This window comes from Siniperca chuatsi, linkage group LG16, assembly GCF_020085105.1.
Source record: "Siniperca chuatsi isolate FFG_IHB_CAS linkage group LG16, ASM2008510v1, whole genome shotgun sequence".
NCBI lineage: Eukaryota > Metazoa > Chordata > Actinopteri > Centrarchiformes > Sinipercidae > Siniperca > Siniperca chuatsi.
This window is the reverse complement of record NC_058057.1, coordinates 22,343,143-22,368,629: the sequence shown is the minus strand read 5'-3', so window position 1 is coordinate 22,368,629 and position 25,487 is coordinate 22,343,143. Positions and strand designations below refer to the sequence as shown.

The following is a 25,487-nucleotide window of genomic DNA, read 5'->3' as shown; positions in this document are numbered from 1 at the left end:
GGAAGTATTTTCTAAGCTGTGCTCACTGCAAAAGGGTTAACTGTTAACTGTAAACTGTAATGAATAGCGTCTTCTAACAGCAGGAAACAAATTTGGATGTGTGGGGAAATACAATTTGAGTGAAAATCTGATCTAGTCGTTTAAAAAAATAGTAATTTTATGGTCAAAATCAGTAAACCTGGATTATGAAGGATTTTTAGCCTTTGATATATGTTTAATTTATGTTGTTTTAACAGGAAACTCTCCAAATGTTGCACAAAAAGACAAGAGACTACAGTTTGTATGTCTAGATTGGGCCACCAAGTGTTAGAAATACGGATATGAAAATTATGAAAACCAGTTGCTTCATAAAGGAAGGGGTAGCACACACAGAGGTAGAACACACTGGAAAACAAAAATGTAATTTAACAAATTGCCACCTAATCAATAGTTGTACTTATCAAATATAATGAGTAAATAAAATGCCATTCAAACAAAGTAGCTGTGGTAGATTAGAAATACAAACACAATGCAAATAAACTTCCCAAAAGAATCCAGAAACACACTCATAAGCTCATCATCAGTTGTGAACTTGTGAACATGCATACAAGGTAAAATTAGAGTACATACAGTACATGACACAGAGCACAGACACATAACAAACACAAACACACACCACCGTACCTTTCCATCTCGGTACACCAGAGGATGTCCTCCTTGTTGTCCATGAAGACGGGGAAATGCTCGTCTTTCCCCTGCTTCACAGAGTTGGAGCGTGTCGTTATCGTACGCAACTTCTCAAACTGGAATTATCATCCAGAACCAAACACACACAAACACACACAAACACAGACAGACACACACGCAAATCCTTTTTTAATCCTACAGCTATCCTCCTTTTGCACAGCAGCTTCTATGGTACATTGTGACTAAAGTGATCGTGAGCAAATGATTATTTGCTAAAGAACTTTTCCTCTTACTGGTAGAGCAAAGTGCAACAGTAGCAGCAGGGAAATTCAGTAAAAATAAACATAATTTATAGGTAAATTTTTGCAGAATTAGTGTGTATCTGTGCTCAAGGGAGAAATACATAGTGTATATTTCCTATTTTTTTCATTTCCATATATCCCTGACATTAACTTTTAGATGCTGCAGGCTATAAAAAATTGACAGTTTCTGCTTTTCTATTCATCACATACTGTAGAAAGTAACAGTAAATACATTCCACATTTGGCTTTACTTTTACAAACTTGTGTCGAACCCTCAATCTTGCTTAGCACTACTCAGATACCACATGATAATAAGCGCAGACACACACACACACATGCACAGTCACACTGGTGGATACCTTGGCTGTGCGCCCGTGCTCGAGGCACTCTTGTAGGTCGAGCTTGTCATTCGTCATGGGAGACAGAGGTCTGAAATTGGTGGGGGGGAAAAAAGGGAAACAAATATTAAAACATGCAAGTGTATCAGGGCGTATATAGTGTATCTGGAGTCACTTTTAATTCAGCTTGTGAACTGATCATAACAATGGTGTGTGCTTGTATCACCTGGACATGCCTGGCAGGTTTCCCCAGAAGTAACGAGCACGGTGGGCAGCAGAGACCTCCTTGGCATCAATCATCACTGGGTTACACTGAGGAGGAACAGCAGGGTTACTTCCTGTTTCATCTTCTGTCAGAGAAGGACTGTAGGTCTGTGTATATTATCATACTATGAACCCTGAAGTAAAATCCCCTGAGGATTTCCATTACATGAAAGAACCTTTACATGAGCTAAAAATGTTAAAATGTTTGTTTAGATGTTTTTTCGTCGGCTGGTCTGAAGTGAACACCCTCTAATCTAATAATTAAGTGAAAGTGTTCTAGTGTTGTCTATGTGTTTTGATTGCTGTATTTTTGGGTTGCTATAAAAAGCATCTAAAAAAACGTTCTATACTGAAAATGTATTATGAAGTGGGTGCTTTACATTTCCATGCCTTTACATTTCTTCTCTCTCCTGCTTCAGTCACCGCTCGCTGGTTAAATGTGTGTGATTCGTTGGAGTCTGCATGTGTATGCATGTATTTTATAACTGTATTTAGTGGGTGTGTTCACGTTACCTCTAAAAAGCGGGAGATGTCCCGTTTGTCGCTAACTCCCATAGCAACCACGTTCTCAAACAGCCAGAAGAACGGCCGCTCATCGCCCGGCTTTGGTCGAGCCTCGTGCAGCAGACGGTAAAACTCGAAAAACAACCGGCCGGTTCCTTCTGCGGGAGGAGAGAGAAAGTTCAGCCTCCATGTTTTAATTTCACATGAAGAGTTTAATTAAAATTAGACAATCATCAGTGCCTCTGAGCATTTGTAGTTTTAATATTAAAAGGGAGTTTTTTATTTTTCTATATTTATTCACAACAGAAAAATCTTTAACTGTGGCGTCGCTTTTAACCCCAACAGATTCAAAGATTGCTTCTTACCGTAAAGGCCTTTTCTTGCAGGGTTGACTATGGAGAGGTCATTGCAAGGACTTCCTCCTATCACCAGGTCAAATGGTCCCCACTCTTCGATCTAACAGCCAAAACACAGCATGAGGACCAGTTTGGTGGAGTAGAACAATCAAAAACAATCAACTAGCATGTAAGAAGAAATAAGAGTTTCCGTATCATGCTGTTTTTACACTTGAATGCATCTTGCAAGTGTGTCATGGTTTGAGGGTTTATGTATAGTATTTCCTGTTTTATTTTGAAATGCTCTTTTCCCCTCATATGACTGGTAGTTTTGCTTCTTGTCTGTTTGCTTTTTCCCGCCAGTTTTGATTGTTTGCTCCGCCCTGATTAGTCTCACCTGTCTCGTTGTCTCTCTTCATCTGAGTGTATTTAGTCTGTGTGCTTCGCTTGTCTCTGTCAGGTCGGCTTTGAACCCATGTGTCAAGTTGTCCAGTCAGTATCCTGGTGTTTTCTCAAGTGTTGTGTGGATTCATACTTGGTTCTCTTGGGCCTTACCTGCTCCCTGTTCTGACCACTGCCTGCCTGGCAAGTCCTTGTAAGCCTTGTTATTCTCCATTAAATCTTTGAACAGCACCTGCCCTGCCTACATGTCTGCGTTTGGGTCCAAATCCCTTTTTCTACCCTGCTTGACACCATCGCAAAAAAGCGGACTGCTGTAAATTCAGGTGTGAATGTCCACTAATGTTAGAGATAATTATTTATTCTGCCTTGAAGTCTAGAAGCAAAGAGGAATTTCACTTACATGTTTGTGCGTTACGTTGCGTATGTCACCCACGTACATGATCCGACCGTGGTGTCGAACCATGCCGACAGTGATGGAGTCTTCACACACCTCAGACGCAACGTACTTGTCAACCTGGATGCCCAAATCCTTCAGCACCAACAGACCTGAGTGCACACACACACACATGCTAAACATTCTCCGGTTCCAGCCTCTCTCTCTTTTTCATTTTATATCACTGTTCATTGAATATTTTTGGCTTTTGGACTGTTGGTCAGACAAACTTGTCCTGGGCATTTTCACTATTTTCTGACATTTTATAGACTAAACTATTAAATACAATAAATTAATCAAAAACAAGACTATGAGTCTTTACTTAGGTACAATGGTGCTTTGAGTTAAATGCTAACATGTTGATGTTTAGCATGCTAACATTTACAGTGCAGGTGTTTTGTCATAAACCAAAGAATCGGATTGGAGTATTAATAATGGTAAATGAAAAGTTAACAGATCACCAAAGTTATTACAGTTCATCTTGAGGGAGACGTCAATGTCTGTATCAAATTTCATGGCAATCCATTCAATAGTTGTAGAGACAATATACTCAAAACCACAAATGTCAACACCATGGTGGCGCTAGAGCAAAAATTAGGATCACCAAAGTCAGTAGGATTCATCCTGAGGGCACCATGAATGTCTGTACAAACTTTCACGCCAATCCATCCAGTGATTAAGACGTTTCAGTCTGGACCAAAGTGGTGGATCGGCTGTCATCTATTAATCGATACTGAAAATAATCGTTAGCTGCAGTCCTACACGTATGTACCTGTAGCAATGCCGTCAAACAGAGAGAGAACTCTGATTGGTTTCCTCTTCTCTGCTGCAACTGGAGGATACAACTTGGCTGGCTCCTAAAAAAAAAAAAAAAGAGTTAAAAAGAAGAAGAGTCATTGATTAGATCAATACTAACCTTTACAGTATGTAGACAGAGAGATAAGAGGGCAAAGCAGCACGATGATGATCTGGTCCTTCGGCTACAGTCTGGCTGAAGAGCATCAATAATTGAATGTGGTCTTTTTGATGTATTAGCCTTCATTGATAATTTAAATGTGACAAGCCCTGGAGCCTCACTGACCCCAAGATATGAATGTTTCCCGTTTAACTGTGATAATAACGGCTAATTATATATAGGATGGCAAATATATCAAATTTACTGCACCTAACTGACTTACAGTATGTTGTCTGGACTGAACTGATTGAGTTTTATGGATTGCTTTTATAGGGATCAGGGTTTGGTGTAATGGGTAGTTGTAGTATAGAAGTAGAGGTAAATGTGGAAGTAGTAGAGTCTGGAGTTTCACCAGAGATGTGAGATGATAGGCAGACACATTATTACATTATAACAATAAAGGAAATATAAATAGGCAAATTAAATGCCTTTTATTTTTACGTATGATTTTTAATCATCATTTTAAAGAGGATTTACCATGTAACTCTATGTTCCTGGTTACACGGTGACTGGGGAACTTTTGTCACATGCAGTGGTGGGATGTAACTAAGTGCATTTACTCAAGTACTGTACTTAAATACATTTTTAAAGTACTTGTTCTTTACTTGAGTATTTCCAATTTATGCTACTTCTACTCCACTACATTTTGGAGGCAAATATTGTACTTTTTACTCCACTACATTTATTTGATTTAGTTACTTTGCAGATTTTTATTTATTTAATACAATCAACTAAAAAAATACATTATTAAAGGTAAACTACCCAGCAGTATATGAAGTAATAAATAAAGTATAAAGTAATAAAATTAGCCCCATCTACCAGCTGCAACGTTAAAGTGATGTATATTTTGATGCTAATATTTTTGTACTTTTACTTTTGTAAGATTTTGAATGCAGGACTTTTATTTGTAACAGAGTTTTTTTTTTTACTCTGTGGTATTGCTATTTTTACTTAAGTAAAATATCTGAGTACTTCTTCCACCACTGAAACTCCCTCTCTCTACATGTCAAAGGCAAAAATGGCTAAAAAAAAAATAGAATTTAAAAACAGCTAATTTGCTTTTTAAATAATGTATCAATGTAATAAGTGATTCTTTAAAAAAAAAAAAACCCGTACTCCATATTTAAGTAGGTTTTATCTGTGTTGGTATGTAGTTCATCATTAAACTGATGCAATCATATAGCTACAAACACTATTGTGAGCTAATTTCAAGAAGACTATTATTTTTATAATCATCATCATCATTTAATACATATTATATATATCTATATATATATGAAGAACACGGGGACGGTCAGACTTACGAATTCCTGTTCATGGTTGTTGGCGAAGAAGTGCTGTAGTCTGCAGGGCCAGTCGTCCCGTCGCCGCAGTAACCCGTAGGTGCTTCGGGATCCACACATGTAGCAGTTCCAGGGGTCTTCTTTGATGGCTGCCGCCGCCGAGCCGGTTCCTACCAGGAGATCCACACACTCCACACAGAAACACCTGCACACACACACACACACACCATGAGACCTGTGTTGTCCTTGCATTTCTTTATTAGACTGCTTATGATTATGTAATTTTCTTTTTTTAAGAATATGATTTATTATTTTGTAGAGTGAAAAGCCACTGAAGCTTTTGTCCATCGTTTAATATGCTTAAATTAATGGTATATGGCCTAGCTGACTTGTCTGGGTTCAGATTTAACCTTGTCATTTCACTAGATGGTATTTCCCTAAAATATAGTGTGTGTGTGTGTGTGTGTGTATATATATATATATATATATATATATATATATATATATATATACAGTAGGTGGTGATATGTTGAGGGAATAATAGCTCAGTATCTGATGCAGTTTGGAGATTACGTTTATTATCATGACTCCAGTGGTGGAATATAACTAAGTACATTTACTCAAGTACTGTACGTCTGAGGTGCTTGTACTTTATTTTATGCTAATTTATACTTCTACTCCACTACATTGTGGAAGCCAGTATTATATTTTTAATTCCGCTACTTTTATTTGACAAAGTTAGTCACTACTTACTTTGCAGATTAAATTATTAATGCAAAAATCAAATCAACTAATAAATTATGATGTATTATTATTGATTAAGCTACCTGGCTGTATATCAAGTAGTTTACCAGCTGCAGCATGAGCGAAGTTTACACATTAATACTTTTGGTACTTTAAGTATATTTTGATGCTAATACTGTCATTTTACTTAAGTAAAGGTTTTGAATGCAGGACTTTTACTTGTAACAGAGTATTTCTACACTGTGGTATTGCTACTTTTACTTAAGTAAAAGATCTGAGCACTTCTTCCACCACTGGTTATGACTCCCAATATCTGCTGTGTTGAGCTGGTGCATGTGTGCAGTGATGAGGTCAGAAACTATATGCCAAAATAAACTGTATATTCACATAAATAAATCTGCTCCACACAAGTTGGCTGACTCGATTCCCAATAAAGGGAGCCACATATATCGCGTTTTGACATTTATGGGTAAACTGTTTGTTGATGTGAAATCCAAACCTTTGCCCTGGCCACAAAAAGAAGCAAATGCTGCTTGCCAATCCCAAACTCAACAGCGTACACAGTATTGTACTGACCTACAGCAGTTGTTGTTGCCACACATGAGCACTTCCCTGCCTCCACAGCAGATGGTGCAGTAGGATTGGTAGCCATCGTCGTCGTACTGGTAAGCACACTCCAGGAACGAGTTCTGCCAGAGCACAAAACAGAATCAGCAGAAGGCAGAGAGGGAGTGGGTCTTTGTTGTCCACCATAATTAAATCTTGTGTTTCTACTTTTGTTCATTCAGTTTATTTTCATGTGTCTGTGTAATATCTGAGACGTCACCAATGTTCAACAACATTTTCAATGCTTTCAAAACAGCAAAAAAGGAGAGCAAGCTATTTGTAAGGATTTGGCCCACTGGGGAAATGCAGCGTCCACAGATATTTGTTGTTCTAATTTGTTGTTTAAATAATTTATCAAGCTGAAACGTCAAATATTCTCTGGTTCCAGCTTCTCAGATTTGAGACTTTTCTCTGTTTTTATATCATTGTGACATGAATACATTTGGGTTTTGGACTGTTGGTCGAACAATTCAAGCAATCTTACCTTGTTACCTTTGGCTCGGGGAAACTGTGTTGAACTTTTTCATTATTTTTTTTATTTTATTTTATAGACAAAACGTATAATCCGTTAATGAAAAAACAAACAAAAATGAAATAGTCATTAGTTGCAGCCTTGCAGCAGTGTTTGGTACATGTATTTGCATTCAGTCACATGCTGCCTGTGTGTTTCATTATATCCATTCATTCATTGTTACCAGGGCTGAGTGACGCATCTCAAATCAATATCAATAAGAAAATGTATTTTATATATATATATACATCACAATATTATGGCAAAGTAACATCAAATGTAAAATAAATAACTGATGTTTAATTTAATGAACTGCGTTACATTGATATGCATTACATCAGACTCCTCAAACACATAAACGAAACACTTCAGGATTTTGTAAAATGACCTCACGATATGATCATGTCATCATTACACGATTCCATAATAATAATATTTAATTATCGCTCAACCCAAAGTACAACTCAGGCGACACAAGTGGGTTTTAATTGGGAGGTTTCTTACCTTGCAACCCTGGCACATTGCTCCTCCGAAGAGAGGATGCTCCAGAGAGACGTTGAGGCTTCCGCAGGAGATGCAAATATCTGAACACAGACAGACAACATAGACATGATTATTATATTTATTTATCTTTGATTACATTCATTTAGGAATTTAACAAGTAAAACTTTTACTGCCCGTTAGCCCCAAACAACCACAATGTGCTTATGATCGATAACAAAGACTGAATAATTACTTGGCCAGGTGCTGTGATTTATAACTTTATAACTATAAATGCACTTTGCAGCTCATAATCTATTTTGGGTGCCCAGGCCCTCACACTCAGGTCTTGCTGCATAAATGAATCAGCTAAATGCCAAAAATATAAACAAGAACAAGAATTGGATTTCAAAGATGTTTCGCCCTGAGCTACAGAAACACTTCACAGTGGAAAACTTTACACTGAGTAAACTTAATTTACGATTTAAGCAATTTAATTTAGGTGTAACTTATGCAAAATGTGTAAAATTGACTCTAATTGACCTTGTTTCTGTATTAAACAGGAATGAAACAACTGATAATGTAATAACAGATTCTAGTGACAGATAATGTGACACAGTTACATTTCGTTAAAAGATAATCGCTTCAGAGGGATAATATTTTTTTAAATAATGATATAGGTTTTATATTTAATGGTTTGGTACCTTTCCAGCCCATTTAGAGGGATGTTTTATTAGGTTTTGACAAATTGAGCAGGAATTAAAATATTACTTTCTACAAGCGGCAGGTGATAAAATGAGCTTTTAGTCAACGATATACCCAGGGTTATAAATAAACCTTGTGTACATAGTTTACATAATTAATACATCACTTCTTTATTTCATGTCTACGTTTAAGAATGATGCTTGTAAAAAGACTGAAACTTTTACCTTCTATGTTCCTGGTCTTCTTTTTTATCTCAAATATGAGTCTCTCTGGAACAAAAAATACATAAGAACACATCAACACAACATTTTCAATATGAACACATACAGACATTCATAAAAAAGCTAAGAATTCGTATAAACAATAATATTATAGTCAGTATACTACAAAAGTATTGCATCTCCAAAACACAAGTGTTAATAAAAACTGCCTTGATTTTTGAGTACTGTAGCATTTTTTCTTGTAAAAATGTCTGATATAATAATCTGTAGGAAAACAGTAATGTCAACAGTGACAAAAACATGTATTATTGACCTGAATATAATCAGTCAGTGAGAGAATCAGGCCTCTGCACCGCAGTATAATTCAGTCTGGGGCTGGTCAAGCGCAGGCAATATGAGAAGGATCAAAAATGACCACAAACTCATGGTATACAGCCAGGTAGCTCAAAGACCAAATTAAAAGTTCTTGGTATATATTTAAACATTTTCTCTAAGTGGAAGCGCTCACTCATTCCTCCACTTGCAGAAAATGTTTACATAAACATACCGAGAAGTTGTAGGTTAATTTTCATATTTATAAGCAGCTTCAGCTGAAATGTGTTTGTACGTTTACCTCTGGTCCCTTCGTCGATCACCTCTCTGATCTTTGCTTTTTCAGCTGCGTTTTTGCGCGGTTTCTTGGCAGGTGGAGGTGTGTATGCTGCCTCAGGTTCCGCCCACATCTCTGGGTACACTTCCTTATAGGTATTTTTCTCACCTGTGGGGATAAGGACAGAATTAACATCGTCTTTAGTGGTTTTTAATATCACATGAGAGTAACATCCAGAATGAGCTCACGTTCCAAAGCAATCACTTTGGAGAAATAAAACGCTGGAACTGGTTTAAAGCTGTGGAGTCTCTGGTTGAAGCTTTTGTAGACTTTCAAACAAAGTGCTGGTCTGCTTGTTGACTGGCCAGGTGTGCGGAAGTGAGGCAGTATGCAGGATTTGAACTTCTCTCTCTTGAGCTATCTTTTTTCCTTCTTCACAACTTCTTTGGTCACTTTTTGTGTGCACAAATGAGTGCAACACCTTGAATGCCCTCGAAGAAAGTCTGAAAGCGTGTGCTGTTATCCCCATTTAAACAATTACCTCGTCTCGCCTCTCTCTCTATAATGGCCACCTGGCCTTCGAGTTTGGCCGTTCAGAACAGCTATAAACACTTTCAGATACTTTGTACGAACTAGTTGGTTTCAAGGATTCACCAGCCTGTACTGTTTATTCACCTGAGTTCCTTACAGTATATGTTTTAAAGCAAAAAACAAAAAATCTTAACAGTAAATGTGTCCTGCCATCATATATTTTGAGCTATCATCTCGGCATTAATTAATTAATTCGGCAGGCACTTTTGTCCAAAGTGCATTTATTTGAAAACAACACTGCTACTTCTTACAACGCTCTTGGTGCTTGGTTGATATCAGAATCACTGCAAGTACTGTATACTGGAAAAAGAGGGGTCCAATGCGACACCCTAACCTCCCAAATAGGGTATTTACTGAGCTGAAAGCTAAGATGAACAGTATCGTCTAGCATGAAGCTTGTATATCTACTGGCTCTTCAATGCAACATGAATGAAGTGCCTACAGTTCACACATCATCATAATTTCCTACATTTATAACACCTGTTCCATTATCAGGTGAACTTTGTTGTATGTGATCAAACAAATGACATACAGTGTGTGTTGTAGACAATCACCACCATATATTATATCTTAATAAATGTGTGTATACCCTCTGGAGGGTCCAGTGATTGCGGACCACTGGGTAGGAAGCCGGTCATGGCCCACTCTATCATCTGTCTGGTTTGAATCTCTACGCCGTCTGCATCATCGCTCGCATCACAGGAGGGAACTGGCCTCCCTGCACGTACACTGGCCACCTAGAAAAACACACACACACACACACAGTTAGTGTAAAGTCCTGTTACAATGGTGGAAATCTGGCTATGACGTGGCTCACAAAATAAAAAGTCAAATAAGAAAGATAAATACGGCAATTTTTATGGCTGTACAGGAAGTAGAAACGTGTAAAATATGTGCAGGTTTTAGTGTACAAGTCCTTCGCTGCTTGTTTATAATTTTACAGAAGTTCGAATGAATGATAAAGTAAATGGTGTGTGTTCTGTATTGCTAAAAAAATGAAGCATTGTTGGATCGAAAAATAACCCACAAAAATATGAGATTGAAACTGACGTTCCCACATGTTACCACTCATCAATTTGTGGGCAGAGCTAGATAAGAAACTACACCTCCACAAATGCAAATGCAGATCTTGTTACATAAGAAAGGAATGACTAAAATATGACCTTTAGACCTGAACATTTATATTTTGGTCTTTTAGACGTTGGACTTTATCAACGGAGAAATACAACGAGTGCAGCAACAGAAAAAAGCAGCCATCAACAAAGACACAAAACCGCACACTCCCTGACATCAAGAAGCTGAGTTAAACGGTGGGTTTGTTACCTGCAGAGCCTCAAAGATGGCTTTCCGATACATGGACTGTTTGTTGTAAGTGGGCTGATGGAAGGCAGATGAGAAAGAGCTCAGAGGCATCAGCTTCTCCACACAAACCTGCAAAACAAAGAAATTATAATAAATGCCATCAAGATTAAAAGGAAAAGCCATGAATCATTAAATTCTCAACAAGGCCACTGTAAGTAAATATCTTTTTAGGAAAGATGGCTCAAAAGGCAAGGGGCTTTGGTGCAAGACATATCTGTCTTATGTTGTTTTTTTTTTTTAAATAAATTCTAAATTTAAATTAGTCAAAAGAAAAAGGAAAAAATTTAAGTGATCTTATATCAAATCAAAGTAAAAGATCATATCCACTTACTAAAGTTTCTGCTTGTGGTGTTGTTGATCATGGAATAAAACTGAGTAAACATTTATTTGAAAAGCTTATGAATGTCTTTACTGGGACAGTATTATAGTATCTATAAAAGCATGACATTGGACTAGTGGGGTGTTAAACACATCAAGCCACTGCATTAAGGCCAAATTACTTCCCTAAAAATCGTAGCTATAACAACAGACGTTCTCTCTTTCTCTCTTACTCTTTGTGGAAGGACTCTGGGTCCCCTTTCTGAGCATCTTCTGTGGCTCTGCTGGGGATTTAACACACATTATAAGTATTTGATCAATTTATTTGAGGGATTCCTCAATAAAACTACTTACCACAGAGAACTTGCCGTCTCCAAACCACATCACCCAGCGAGTTCCATCTGCAGCTCGACTTCGGCCGCTCATCCACCAGGAAACAATCCTGCCGGGCCACCAAGAGAAACCTCGCAGCTTCCCAAACACCAGAGTACCGATGCCAAAACCCCTGCCATCCTGTTAGCACACAGAAAACAAGCACAGACAAAGAGTCCAGTTTCACCCTGCACTCTGATATAAGATGATAATAAACCGTAAAATTCAGCAGCTACTGAAAAGGGAAAATCTTCTGTGTTACAGTAATTACAGATGAAAAACTGAAAAAAGTATGGTAGTTTCAAATATCTGCAACAAAAACAATAATCTCCCAAGTAACGTAAGGACTAATTAATAAAACACAGATACAAACTAGTTTACACTGAATGTTAGTGTGATGTTTGACGAACACATGACTCCTGTGTTGCCTGTAACCTTCTGTATTGATTTTTTAATTCTACTGATCACTTTTAAAGGGCTTGATCCAAATTATATCAAGGATTTATTGACTCCCTATGTGCCTGGGCGTTCCCTTAGATCGTGGACCAGCCTTTGCTGTTAGAGCCCCCAGACTGAGGAACACTGTGCCTGTTGAGATCAGACAGGCTGCATCATTAGTGTCTTTTAAATCTCTTCTTTCTTTTATAGGGAAAGCGCTTATGAATATTTAATATGTTGCTGGGTTTTATCATCCCACTCTTGCCATTTTATATATATTTCTTTAACTTTATTTTGTCCCCTGGTGTTTTTTTTTTATGATCCCTTTGTTGTTTTGTCTTTGTTTTTATCTGCTATTTTTTTTCTGTAAAGCACTTTGTAACCTTGTTAAGAAAAGTGCTGTATAAATAAAGTTTATTATTATGAAAACGTTTGATGTAATAAAGGAAAATCACTTTTTCAAGGCCAAAAATGGAAAATTTACAGAGTACAAAAGCATGACATTTTGGCCAGCGTTTCAGTCTTGGGACCTTCATCATCAGCTACCTGATACATCTTCATCAGAATGTGATTATGATCATCAGACTGAAATGTCCTGCTTTTGTACTTTGACTACATTTTCCAGATTTGACCTTGAGAGATTGATGTACCTTTCATTTGTTACATCAGCCATTTTTCTTTGGTCCTCTACCAAATGTCGCTTTAAGCACAATTTATTGGTTCAGTGTCTAAAAGCTTATCATCAAAAGTTTATTTGAGTTTGCAGAAAGTAAAGCAATGAGTAACAGATGTTATTTCTATGAAGCCCTTGAAGATTAGATTGTTTTATCTTGTGTGCGCATGACAATAACTTGTGGGCACAAATTATTACTTTGTGCGAAGTTGTGCTAACTTTGGCTGCTCCGTATATTTTCTCCGGTGACTCCATTTTTAATCCTGCATACTTCCTTATTGGCGGTACACAGGCGGGCCACTTCTTCTAGAAAAGTCACTAATTACAAAGACTCATTAGTAATATTACCTGGTACTCTACCTCGCTGGGTGTGGCCTGTTCTCCCCTGGCAACCGGCTCCGGTGTCACGGCGACTGTTGGAGAGGCGGGGTCTGTGTGTTGTTGTGAAGGGGGAGGGGCTGGGCTGGCTGGCTCCTCCTCCTCTTTGTGAAAGTCTCCCTCTGATAGGTCGTCCATCATGTTTATCTCTGCCTCTCTGTACGCCCGTCGCTCTGCCTGTGAAGGGAGAACAGCGACCAGCGTCAAATGATGAGCAACCATAAAAAAATATTTCAACATGTGTCTATGCTATTTAGACTTGCTGCACTGTATATCTATCCTTGCATAATGGCAATGGACCTGTTCTGAAATCTATTTGACTCCATGTAAAATTAAAACCAAGTTAACTACAGCACAAAACGATAAAAGGCTACAGAAGCAGGGCTACCACGGGATTGTCACTCAAGTAGGCAATATAAATAGGCAATAATTCCTGAAAATTTACACAAAAAGAAAAAAACACACTAAGTAACACACTGAGTTTCATTTAAAGTGGTGAATATTTATTCTGAACTGTGGAAATCATTATTATAATCTTGCTGTGGGAACAGTCATTTTTGACCTCATCTGTGCATAATTACAAGGCAAACAAAATTCCCTGTTATACTACTAACTCCTGCACTGCGTGTTTGCCAGCACCAAGTCTACAGCATTCACCATTTATGGCTGACTTTTTGTCAAATTTTCCTTTTGGGAAAACACCTCCACATACACTACATAACCTCCTCCACTAGTGCTGACACGGTTAGATAAGAGATTACTCATTTAGGTTTTTTATCAAGTAAAAATACAGAACATTTAAAACAGTCAAATGTGAGGATTTGCTATTCTTCCACATTTTCACATTATTATAAACTGAGTACCATTAAAACCATTTTAGTTAAAGACAAATGTAATTGAAGACATTTAATTGTACTTTTTGGCAACTTTTGATGAACTAAAAGAATTAGGTGAATCAGAAAAACATCAGTCTATTAACCAATAATGAAAAATGTATTAGCTGCAGGGCTAAATCACCAATGCCACCATAACTACTACTACTACTATCAAGTAATCAATCAATCAAACAAACTTTATTTGTATAGCACCTTTTGTTGACGTTAGAGCAATCCAAAGTGCTTTACAGACGACTGTCAAGCTCATAATAAGACAATACAAATGTAAACAGTAAAACAATTTGAGACTAAATCACATGAGAAATAAAAGTGTTGAAAATGTAATAATAAAACCCATAAAATAGATAAAAACTCCCCAGATGAGGGAGTAAAACATGAATACAATAAAATAAATGATTAAATAAAATAAATAATGGCCATAAAACATTCTAATCAAAAACCAGGCTAAAGAAGTTCAACACTTTCAGCTGCTCTCAGTATTACTAATACTAGTAACACTACTAGTACTAATAATAGTAATAATATAATTTATTCTGCATGTGAGCGTGGCATCCAATTGATATCCCATATATACATTTACATATACTGATACAGTATGCTAAAATGGCGGCGCATGTACAACACGAGGCCTAGCTTCGCCCTAGATTTTGTGTTTTAGTAGCTATTTACCTTCTAGTTTAATTTAATCAAAACAAAATTGCTTCTGATTAGATTCTAAATTGCATTTCGTGGTATTGGCACTTACAGCGTGCAATGACAATAAAGCTGAATCTAATTTAATCTAATCTATGTAAGCAATCAAACTGTAAGGCCACTGTAAGGTGCAGGTACATGTTTTAACTAGATGCCATATTATTCATCAAAACTATATGCTGTATGAGTTTAACCTTGAGGATGAGTTACAGGTGAAGTTTCAACTCTGAATGGTCGTTTTGTCAACTATCACATCAGCTACAATCTTTCCTCACACTTTGACATCACATGTTATTGTTATTGATCCATCAAAAGTTGCTCATCTATCATAACCTTTTTGTTTTATTCCTGTTGGTTTAGAGGCAAACACTGTCGTTCAAGGAGGTCCTGTAATTGATGTTTTATGTGGGCCTTTCCAGCTGATGTGATGGTTGCTCTAGATCAAGGCCTTGGTGCCCTGGGCTGTAGGAACAATCCTTTAATTGTTCCTCTAAACAGGAAGTTAGTGGGGAGAAAGGGTGGGGTGGGGAGGCAGTTCAATGGGTTCAGCTCAGGAAGGAGAGAAGACAAAGAGAGGGAGAGAGAGAGTAAATAGGATTATATTATAAAACTGAGGAATATAATACAGACAGAAAGAAAGTGGAGCATGTTTAGTAGGAGACAGGAAGACAGAGAGAGGATTCAGTGCAAAAGATTAGTTCAAGTCAGTTTTTCCACTTTATTGCTAATTGTTATACTGCAATAGTGATTTAACCTAAGGTGTATCAAGCTTATGAGAGCTTTTCTCTTGTGGCAAGAAGTATTGAGATCTTTTACTCAAGTAAAAGTAGCAATATCACTCTATAAAAATACATCATTACAAGAAGAAGTCCTTCATTTCTAATCTTATATAAGTAGAAGTACAAAAGTATTAGCAACAAAATCTGTCCTTTAAATACAAGGCTAGATCCAGCAGCCAGTTAGCTTAGCTTAGCATAAAGACTGGAAATAGGGGGAAACAGCTAGCCTGGCTCTGTCCAACGACAACAAATTCAACCTATCAGCACCTCTAAAGCTCACTAATCAATATATTATAGCTCGTTTGTTTAATCTGTACAAAAAACACAAGTGCAAAAGAGAAAAGTTCTGGTTTTACTACAGGGGGGTTATGTGACTATTTGTGACTATTTCTTGGCCGGGAGCAGTGATTTCCCCCCCATGAAACCACAACCTGTTGCTTTTTCACTTTGGTTTTTGTACTGATTATACAAAATAGTGAGCTTTAGAGGTGCTAGTAGGCGGATTTTGTCACCTTTGGACAGAGCCAGGCTAGCTGTTTCCCCCTGTTTTCAGTCTTTATGCTAAGCTAAAAAAGCTTAAAGTATTATAAGTAAAAGTACTCTGGCCCCTGTCAGAGTGTGATATTATATTATTGGATTATTATCACTGTGTATAATGTAAGCATTTAAATATTTTAGCTGAGGTGAAGCTATTTTGAACTATTTTATAGAGTGTTGAGTAGTTCAATCTGCATCAAGCATCATTAAGAAATTAATATGTTTTTGTGTGTAAAATCTGGACCTTCAGAGTTAGTAGTTGTGAAATAATTGTAGTGGAGTAAAAGTACAATATTTCCCTCTGAAATGTAGCGAAGTAGAACTATAAAGTAGCATAAAATTCAAGTGCCTCTAAATTATGACCAAGCACAGTACTACAGTAAATGAAAATCAAAGCTAAAGGTCACAGCACTGCTGACAGTGTTTGATTGACAAGCGAAATCTGGGAAGTCCAGTGTAGAAACACTGCAGTGGTGAGCGCTCAGCTCCAAAAGGGCCAAATTTAAAAATAATCATGACCTCACTGGTAACTACACAGCAAGAATCTCACTGTGGCCCAGATGTAAAATCCCACGACTCATCCAGACCATTTCCATGACCTAAAAACATTCTTCTTTTTGGCTTTTTAACACTGGAGTGAACAATTAAGTTTCTCCTCTAGCTGGGCTGAAAACCACCATCTAATGTAATGAAATGTTTGAAACAATTTGGTGGGAACATATTCTGCTAAATTCCTCCAGGGAAAAAAAAAAAAAAACAGAAAGGAAGAAACACACATGGGAAGAAGGGGTGGGATGGTGGCATAAATTCAAGTGGAAAAGACAGTAAAAGTGAGAGTGTTGGGTCGTGACAGTTCTCTCCTCTGTTTGACCCCGAGGTCACAAAGTCACTCTTCCCCCGCTCCTGTTGACCTTTGACCTCATTAAATCCTAGTAAGCCTGTTACACGAATCATAGGCAGACCACACACACAAACACACTGACACAACACACAGATACATATACGTGCACTGTAAGGAAAATGTCGTCACTAGTTTCTAAAACATCTGGGATGCTTGAACAAAAAGTCTGGATTTTTACTTCCTACAACTAAAGTATCGGTGTGTCCCAAATCAATACTACATACACACTGTAAACAGGTCTTGAGTATGTACTGCAAAAGTGACAAAATGAAGTTCTCTCAAACTATACAGTATGCATACTAAATATGGTTTGAGTGTGCTGTCGATGGACACTATTATGGCACAATGCAATGCACACAGCTGGAAAACGTTTTAAGTTAATTGTGGATGGTGGTGAAACAGCTCGAGAAACATCTTGGGAAACAAACAATATGTATTAAATCTTAAGGAAGACATTTGCTGCCTATTTGTAAAATTTAATTGGCAGAGACATCCCAAAGTTTGATTGATGCCTGATGTCACACATATTGTGTCATTGCCTGTTAGTATAAAGTTTGCTGATTTTTTAAATACTAAATGTTAGTATGTATAGAATCAGTATACAATATGGATTTGGTACACGCTGAAAAACTTGTTTTGGAGCTGTTTGATGTTGCAAATATTTATTTAAAGGTAGAATAAGTAGGATTTTTGTTTTAAACAATGTATAGACTGTAATAAACTAATAATCCCTCTCAGTCATCACTTATGACCCACTAGAAGTGTGTGGCGGCGTCTGTATCTGCGTCTGTAGCTTCTTCTTAGTTCGCTGTGTGCGTCAACCTTTGGGCAGTGGTGTGTACTCATTCTACCTTATAATATTAATTTTAGAATTAATTTTAATTTCAGAATTAAAGTATTTTGTACCTATAAGGTATAATTTTTTAATCTGTATGTTACTTTCATTCATGTTAACCACTGAAAATGTTGGTGGCTTGTGTTTATAAACCAGCTTCTTTTGTACAGCTTCATTACTTTGCATGTTTTTCAGATATTTATATTGTTTATTGATGTATCTATTACAAATTTCACATTTAGTTTTTAGTTTCATAAACTTATAGCCTTTGAATCTGTTTGCTGTGTGATTTTGCTATGTGTTTTTTTTTGTTTCTCTTGTTATTTGTGCTTTTGTTGACCTTGGTGGAAAGCTGCTGCATACAATGCCTTTGCAGGGAGTTGTATTCAATTTAATTGAATTGAACACATCTTACTATATTCTTATTCATACTTTTTATTGATGGATTAGTAAATATTACTATTGCTACATCAAGGACCACATTTTCCTGCAGCAATCATTTGATTTTCACTTCATCTCATCATCAGCACTTTGTTGTTGTTGTTGTGAAGGAAACTGTCCTGCATCTAGACCGGATCATCTTATTATAAGACTTGGACCTGACTCGAGCTGCTCCGAGATATCAGCCAAAATCCTGCTTACTGTATGAAACTGTGTTTGTTGCCTGGCAACATTAGATGATTGAACACTTCATCAGGCAGCTTTGCTGCTTTCAGGGATGCGGATGACTCACTGATGACAGGCGGATCTGTATTCATCTGCTCAGGGTTCTGTGAGAGCAACGCTCTGGTCTGAAATAAACTGAAGGGTCAGCTTCATGCAACCGAAGAGGGGTACAAAAAAACAAAACCATGCTGCTCTTATTTCTTCTGTTTGATTATATTAATACTGCGGTAAAAGAATGGTTGACTGCACCATAAAAGTTACATTGTTCAGTGTGAATAACACAATTTTAAATGCATTTACAAAAATCGTGTCTATAATGAGCTGTAACTCGTGTCTTCAAAAAAAAAAAAGTTTGTTATAAGACTAAAAAAGAAAGTGTCAAATACTGAGAGTCTGTACAGTGAGCTTGAGAATGGAGCAAATTCACTGCAACAAGTGAGATTTTAAATGACCTACTAACCTATAAAAGTACAGTAATTAGGCCAGGAGACATTTTAACAAGAAGGCTTCCACTCTGCAGGGCCTCATTCGAGGCTTCAACTCTTGTGCAACGGTGCAAAACATTCTCTGGGTTGAACCTTATGTCTGCTACCAAAGTTCAACACACTACCTTGCACTTTTAAATGTTATGTTTGCTATCTGTTGGGGCTCGTGACCGTGGGTAATTAGACTCAGGTAGGAAACAACATAAAGGCAATTAAAACTACTTGCTGTAAACAAAAGCTTCCCACAAAGGCTGACTGCCACCTTAACTCAAGTCTTTTATAAAAAGTTGCACATCAACACACTGACAAGACATCTGACCACCGACATGCGCGTACCATTTGTATCTGGATATAACTACTCAGTGGTTTGCATTGATAATTCATTGATTCACTCGCCAGTCAGAAGGCTGTCTTTTACAGACAGTCGGCTGAATGGCTGTTTGATTGAGACTGACAGGTGCAACGCTGAAAGGACAACCATTGGCCGACATGTGATTATGTGTCATATCCACTACATGAATAGTACTGAGCTAAAAACGCATTGCCTACCAGTATTTTACATATTACAACCCCTTAGTGTATAATTGATATGGTATTTTGCTCTGTGTGCACTTCTGCTGATTTGTGCACATCAGAAGCTTCTGTTTTTGAGTGTTTGCCTTCAAACTCACTTAATAAATACCCTTTTAATTAAACATTATGAAGAGCATAGCAGACTTAATGGCATGCCAACTGAATGATAACTGCATCTGTGGGATTATTCAAATCAGCTTGTTTTAGTGCAGTGAAACCTTTTTTCCCCCCAATTTATGTGTACTAGAGCCCAACAATACTGGATACTGACAATGAGGTAAAAACAAGTCAAAAAACAATATAATGACGGATATTATTATTATTTTTTTGTTTGGGGTGGGGGTTATTAATTGGATATCACAGTTTTATGGTTATTGAATAATTGTGACCAAGATATGTACATTTTACAAAAATACACTTGTCATTTTCTGGTGGACAAAGTCTGTGATTGTGACACTATTTTCTAAATTACATCAAACTTAATGTATCTTTGGCATTTCTTCACTACAATAGTTTGTTTCTCAATCTGTGAGCAGCTAAAATCAGCAGATATTATTAGTCACACCAACATATTGGTCAGGCTCCAGTTTGTACCACCACTAAAATGCAGATGTCTTGCATGTCTCACATTGTATGAAACATGTTGAGGTATATTAGGGTTTGTGTTGGTTATGTGCCCAAGAATATTTAGTAACATAATGATTAAAATAAGTGATCTATTGAACTGCTCGGTATTTTAACAGAAAGTCAAAGCACGCAGAAATGTGTGTTTTCATGTGAGGGACAAATAAAGGCAGCAGGGGGTAGACAGACAGAGAAAGGTTGTAATGTTGTGAGTTACGACTTTGAACTTTGACGAACCCCGTGGCCTGGTCAGTGTTCTCACTCTTAGTGCCGCCCCTCTTGACCTCAGACCCCTCACCCCATGACCTCGCCAATGAGCCATTACTTAAACCACGCCTCCTTTATGAGCGTGACTGACCCTGACCTCGAGATGAACCCGACATTGCTCAACACACACACACACACACACACACACACACACACACACACACACACACACACACACACACACACACACACAAAAGTGTACAATTACGAGAGCAGATAAGACCGTCTCTCATATTGTCAATAGGCAACACACCAAGTGACTTTCATTAGCATCGATCGCAGCCGTGGGACATGTTAAAGTAAAACAATCAGTGGTTTTACACGAAGCTCTCCTGACGTCGCTTATAAAGAAATGAACCAAACAACATCTGTCTGATGAATGTTTAAGGACAATAACAAAATGTTTGACCTGATAAAAGAGTAATAATTTGGTGGTTTGGTGGTTGTTTTCCAATTATTAACATATTAGGAAGCCATTTTCATTCCGTTGCAGACAGTGGAAAACTGGGAAATGCTTTAAACTGGTAATCCAACCAAAAGTGAGCAGAAAAAAAAGACATTTTGTGATAAAATTGATCAATGTCTGAAACCTGATTTTAACACGGCAGCGTAATAAGTTGGAGATTTCGTTTTGTTTTCCAATTATTAACATATTTAGAAACCATTTGCACAGCTTTTATGCCGTGTGGAAAAAGCTTTAAACTTTCAATTCAAATCTTGCTCTTACACCAAAAACAAAATCAACACACAAGTAAACTGAAAAAAAAAAAAAACATGACCTCTTGTAGTAAAATGGACTCAGCAAGTGTCTGATGGCTGTTTAGGAACAATACCAACTGTGATGTTAACCCTGCAGCATAACAGTTTGGTGGCTTGGTGATGTTTTATGTTTTTAACGTATTTGGTGACCGCTTTTCTGGTGAGAATAAGAGTGTTGTTAATCCAACACCTCTCCTTCACAAACAAATAAGTAAAAGGACAAAAGTGGCATACTGTCTTGTCATAAAATAAATTAAAAAACGCCTGTTTGCTGTTTGCTTTTGGACAACAATAAAGTCCCCCAAACCTGATGTTAACCGTGCAGCTTAATTTAGTAGTTTGGTATTGTTTTCCAATTATAGCAGTAGCACTAGCACTTTCACAGACTGCTGATAGTACTAATAAGTATATGTATTGATAAATTAGAATTTCAGTCATTAATTTCATAAGCTTTTGTGCAGAAATATAAAATGTTATGTCATCGAAGTTGACATGATGACTAGGAAATATAAGTTTATAAGTATAATATAAGTTTTCAGAGGGCTGGGATGAACTACTTTTCAAAGATGATTTTTATAAAACCAAAATGCAAATAAGAAATGTTCTGTATTTTACTTCTGTATGTTACAACAGCGGTTCCCAACTTGGGGTCAGGACCCCCACAAGGGGTCGTAAGATAAATTTGAGGGCTCTTAAGATGATTAACAGAAGAGAAAAGGAGAAAAAAAATTACTTTTACAACAGTTTTGCTTAGTTTTTAGACTTCCCTCTAATTTTAGCTATTTTCTTGCAAATAACTGAATAAGTTTACTTCCTTGTGACTCTAAAACAAGGAAAAAATCAGTCTTTTGTTGAAGTGTTCACAACTGGTAGACATAGTATATGCAACCGATGACGAGGGGTCACAAGTAAAGGTTGTTTTGTTTTGTCAAAAGCCAAAAAGGTTGGGAACCACTGTCTTATGCAGTGTTTTGCCCAGCTGGACCATGCTACATCCAGAGAAAATTCAAATAAAACAACTATGAATGCAGCCCAGAGATATTAGCTGATAGGTTTGGGCATGTAATTTTGTCAGAGCAACCCCAAAAAGGGGGGGGGGATGCAGGCGTTAGATGGTTAACGTATTAAGGACTCATTTGCATGTCTTTGCTGCCAGTGGAAAAGTAGCACTTTTAACTTTTTTATCTGAGCCATCTTCCCCCAAACAAGCAAGTAAACAGAAAGTAAATAAAAACGACCTCTGTTTCATCTAATCAAACTCTCTTTTACATGTTTTACTACTAACATCTCCCATGTGTTTAAGCACTTGACATAAAGCCACCAGAAAGCATTAAAAAACCATTAAAACACCATTTTAATTCAGCTAACAAAAGGAAACCATGCTAGCAAACATAAAAAAACAAACTTGCCATGACGTAACTTCACTTGTATCACCTTCTGTTTTTAAAGAAAACCTTAACACACTTGCATACTCTGCAACACGTGCACACATGGAAAAGAAAAAAATAATTAAATCACTTACAGACCGGACATGGCAGCTCTGCAATTGCAACCCTTCCTCCCTGGCTCTCTTTCTCTCTGTCATTTTCTTCGTCTGTCTCTCTTTCACCTCCTCCTCTTCTTCCTACCCTTTCCTCTCTGTGTGTCTCCTGGCCTACACTCGCCCTCAAGCCTTCTTTACCCTCTCCCTCTCTGCTGATTGGCCAGCAGTGAAGTGTGTGATTAACTGGCTCCTTCACCTAACAGATGTTTAGGTCAACTTCAACAACACATAGGCCTACCAACACACACACATGCACACATGCACAATGAGTAGTGGTGTAGAGTTATGTCTGGTAGCCCTGGAGGTTTATGGGTGATGACACACACACACACACACACACACACACACACACACACACACACACACACACACACAAATCCACGCTAGTGTTTACGTGTGTGTATTTGAGGTGTGTATGTGCACTGAGGCCAAAGGTTAGATAAGCCTCAGAGTTGACAAGGCAATAGGATGTGTTAGGGTCAGGACCTCACATACACACACACAGGCGTACACACAAAAAAGTACACATTACTGTGAAATGCAGATACACAGCGAGACAGTTTAGAGTTACAGAAAGGAAAATAAAGTGAAGCTGACATAATATATATATATATGTATATATATATATTGAATGTATGAAATAGGAGGAACACTAACTCTTTTCAGTTACTACTCTGATGCACTGAGTCCGGTAAAAATTATTTGCAGCTAAACTAATTTACTTTTTCGGCCACTAGAGGGCAGAAGAACTCCAAACCAAGCTGACAAACACAAAAACTTGTGACATATAAAAGCCGTTATGTCTAAGGTGTTAGCAAAAGTTGGCTATTTACAAATCCAATAGTCACAAAGCAAGATTAGCATTCATTTGGAGTTGTATATTTGTCCACCTGATGAATGTAAGTCCAATATTTATTCTCCTTTTAGCCCTGTCTCCAACAACTCCTGAGGGAAATTTCTGGCTCTTTAGCTGCTAAATGCTGCACTATGTTCACCTGCTAGTTGCTAACTTTGTTTGTTTGCTGTCTGGTGCTGGGCAGGTAATGTACATTGGGCTTATCAGAGCTTTTTTGCTGAACAAAACTACTCGCTTCTGGAAATGGGACTGTTAGACCAAAACAGGGAGCTTAAAGAGGCTAAAAAGCTCTGTAGAGCCACAGAGTTGGTGAAAACTTTCTGTGAGTTCATGAAGCAACACTATTCACCTTACAGGTAGTCATTTAAATCCTTGTAAATGTAAAACAATGTTGATTAAAGAAGCTTTAAGGAGGGGTTGATTACCAACTAGTGTACATAAGGTCCACAAAGTGTGCTTAATGGGTAAATCTTGGGATGCACTTAATAAACAATCATTGGTGCTCTTGAAGAAAAAGGGTTGAAACCTTCAAACATGTTCAAAAGAGAGGAGGAGGAGTGATGTGGAGTTTAGACTAAAAGCCTTTACTGTTAACCAATAAAGGTCTAATAATCGCTCTATCAAAACTCCACATTACTCCATCTCCTCTACGCATGAATGCTTCAAGTTTGCTCACTTGTACATGCTTAGTGTACATTCATAAAATCCAAAAGAGTTCATACAAAGGTTATCTTAAAAATCATGGGAATGCTTCACATTTTTGTCCCCTATAAGACATTATGCACTGGCCTCCTGTGGCACTTTTGACCAGTCACGGCTGTTTGTTTTACTAGCAGACCCAGAAAGATGCACATGTTCGTGCATGAACATGGGGGTGACGTGATACCAACAAGACCTCCAAATTAAACAAAAAAATATGTTGTTTGTCCATGCCGAATGTATTGGCAGGACAACATCATTTGTCTGTACCTTCCAAAACCGTTACAAATCACTGTTGAATAAATTCGTATTATGATGTGACAACGCTAGGGTTAAGGACTGGTTAGGTTTAGGCACAAAAACCACTTGGTTAGGTTTAAGGAAAGATCATGGTTTTGGGTTGGGTTGGGATGGATTACAATAATAAACACTTGGTTAATGTTAGGAAATGATAGTGGTTATGCTTAAAAAAAAACCAAATGTTGACTGTCTCTTGGAAACAGGAAACAAACAGCAGTGTACCGTGTTAAAGTCAGATGTTTTGTTTTGTTGCAGACTGCAGTAATTACATTTTTTAGTGCATGCAAACACTGATCGACAGTTGGTGGCGGTAATGAGCCAACAAACATAGCAACGCGCCCACAAAAGGTGGTAAAAAAGGGAGACTGCTAGCTGATTCAAACAAAGCAAGTTTCAAAATATTAAAAAATACCAGCTTTGCAAATGTTTCATGAGCAAATAAATGCATTCAACGTGTTTGTTACGCCTCAAGGAAATACACAATGCATTTTGGTTAGAAACACTGGACGTATATAGGTTTTTGTTAACAAAATAACTCAACAGGTTGCCTAAAACTTGCTCATTTGTAAATCATAGCAAGCTCATAACTCATTTGTTCAGATCT

The 25,487-nt window shown here is 37.5% G+C and overlaps 1 protein-coding gene across 12 annotated transcripts in view; it reads right to left on the bottom strand.

Moving 5' to 3' along the window:
• LOC122862743 (DNA (cytosine-5)-methyltransferase 3A-like) overlaps nt 1-25,487 on the bottom strand; it is a 62,921-nt gene that overhangs the window by 7,356 nt on the left and 30,078 nt on the right. For 4 of the 12 annotated variants that reach the window (XM_044168362.1, XM_044168363.1, XM_044168354.1 and 1 more), the window contains 17 exons: nt 13,441-13,647; nt 11,964-12,122; nt 11,843-11,893; nt 11,253-11,360; nt 10,519-10,666; nt 9,363-9,506; nt 8,753-8,797; nt 7,848-7,927; nt 6,803-6,915; nt 5,504-5,687; nt 4,017-4,101; nt 3,212-3,357; nt 2,440-2,530; nt 2,084-2,232; nt 1,533-1,618; nt 1,328-1,397; nt 664-782 (listed from right to left, as the gene is read on the bottom strand). In XM_044168362.1, the coding sequence (XP_044024297.1) occupies nt 664-782; nt 1,328-1,397; nt 1,533-1,618; nt 2,084-2,232; nt 2,440-2,530; nt 3,212-3,357; nt 4,017-4,101; nt 5,504-5,687; nt 6,803-6,915; nt 7,848-7,927; nt 8,753-8,797; nt 9,363-9,506; nt 10,519-10,666; nt 11,253-11,360; nt 11,843-11,893; nt 11,964-12,122; nt 13,441-13,647 (1,985 nt within the window). Of the gene's footprint in view, nt 1-663; nt 783-1,327; nt 1,398-1,532; nt 1,619-2,083; nt 2,233-2,439; nt 2,531-3,211; nt 3,358-4,016; nt 4,102-5,503; nt 5,688-6,802; nt 6,916-7,847; nt 7,928-8,752; nt 8,798-9,362; nt 9,507-10,518; nt 10,667-11,252; nt 11,361-11,842; nt 11,894-11,963; nt 12,123-13,440; nt 13,648-23,007; nt 23,260-25,487 lie in introns of those variants that run through there. The other 8 variants (XM_044168359.1, XM_044168360.1, XM_044168365.1 and 5 more) reach the window with 7 other exon arrangements.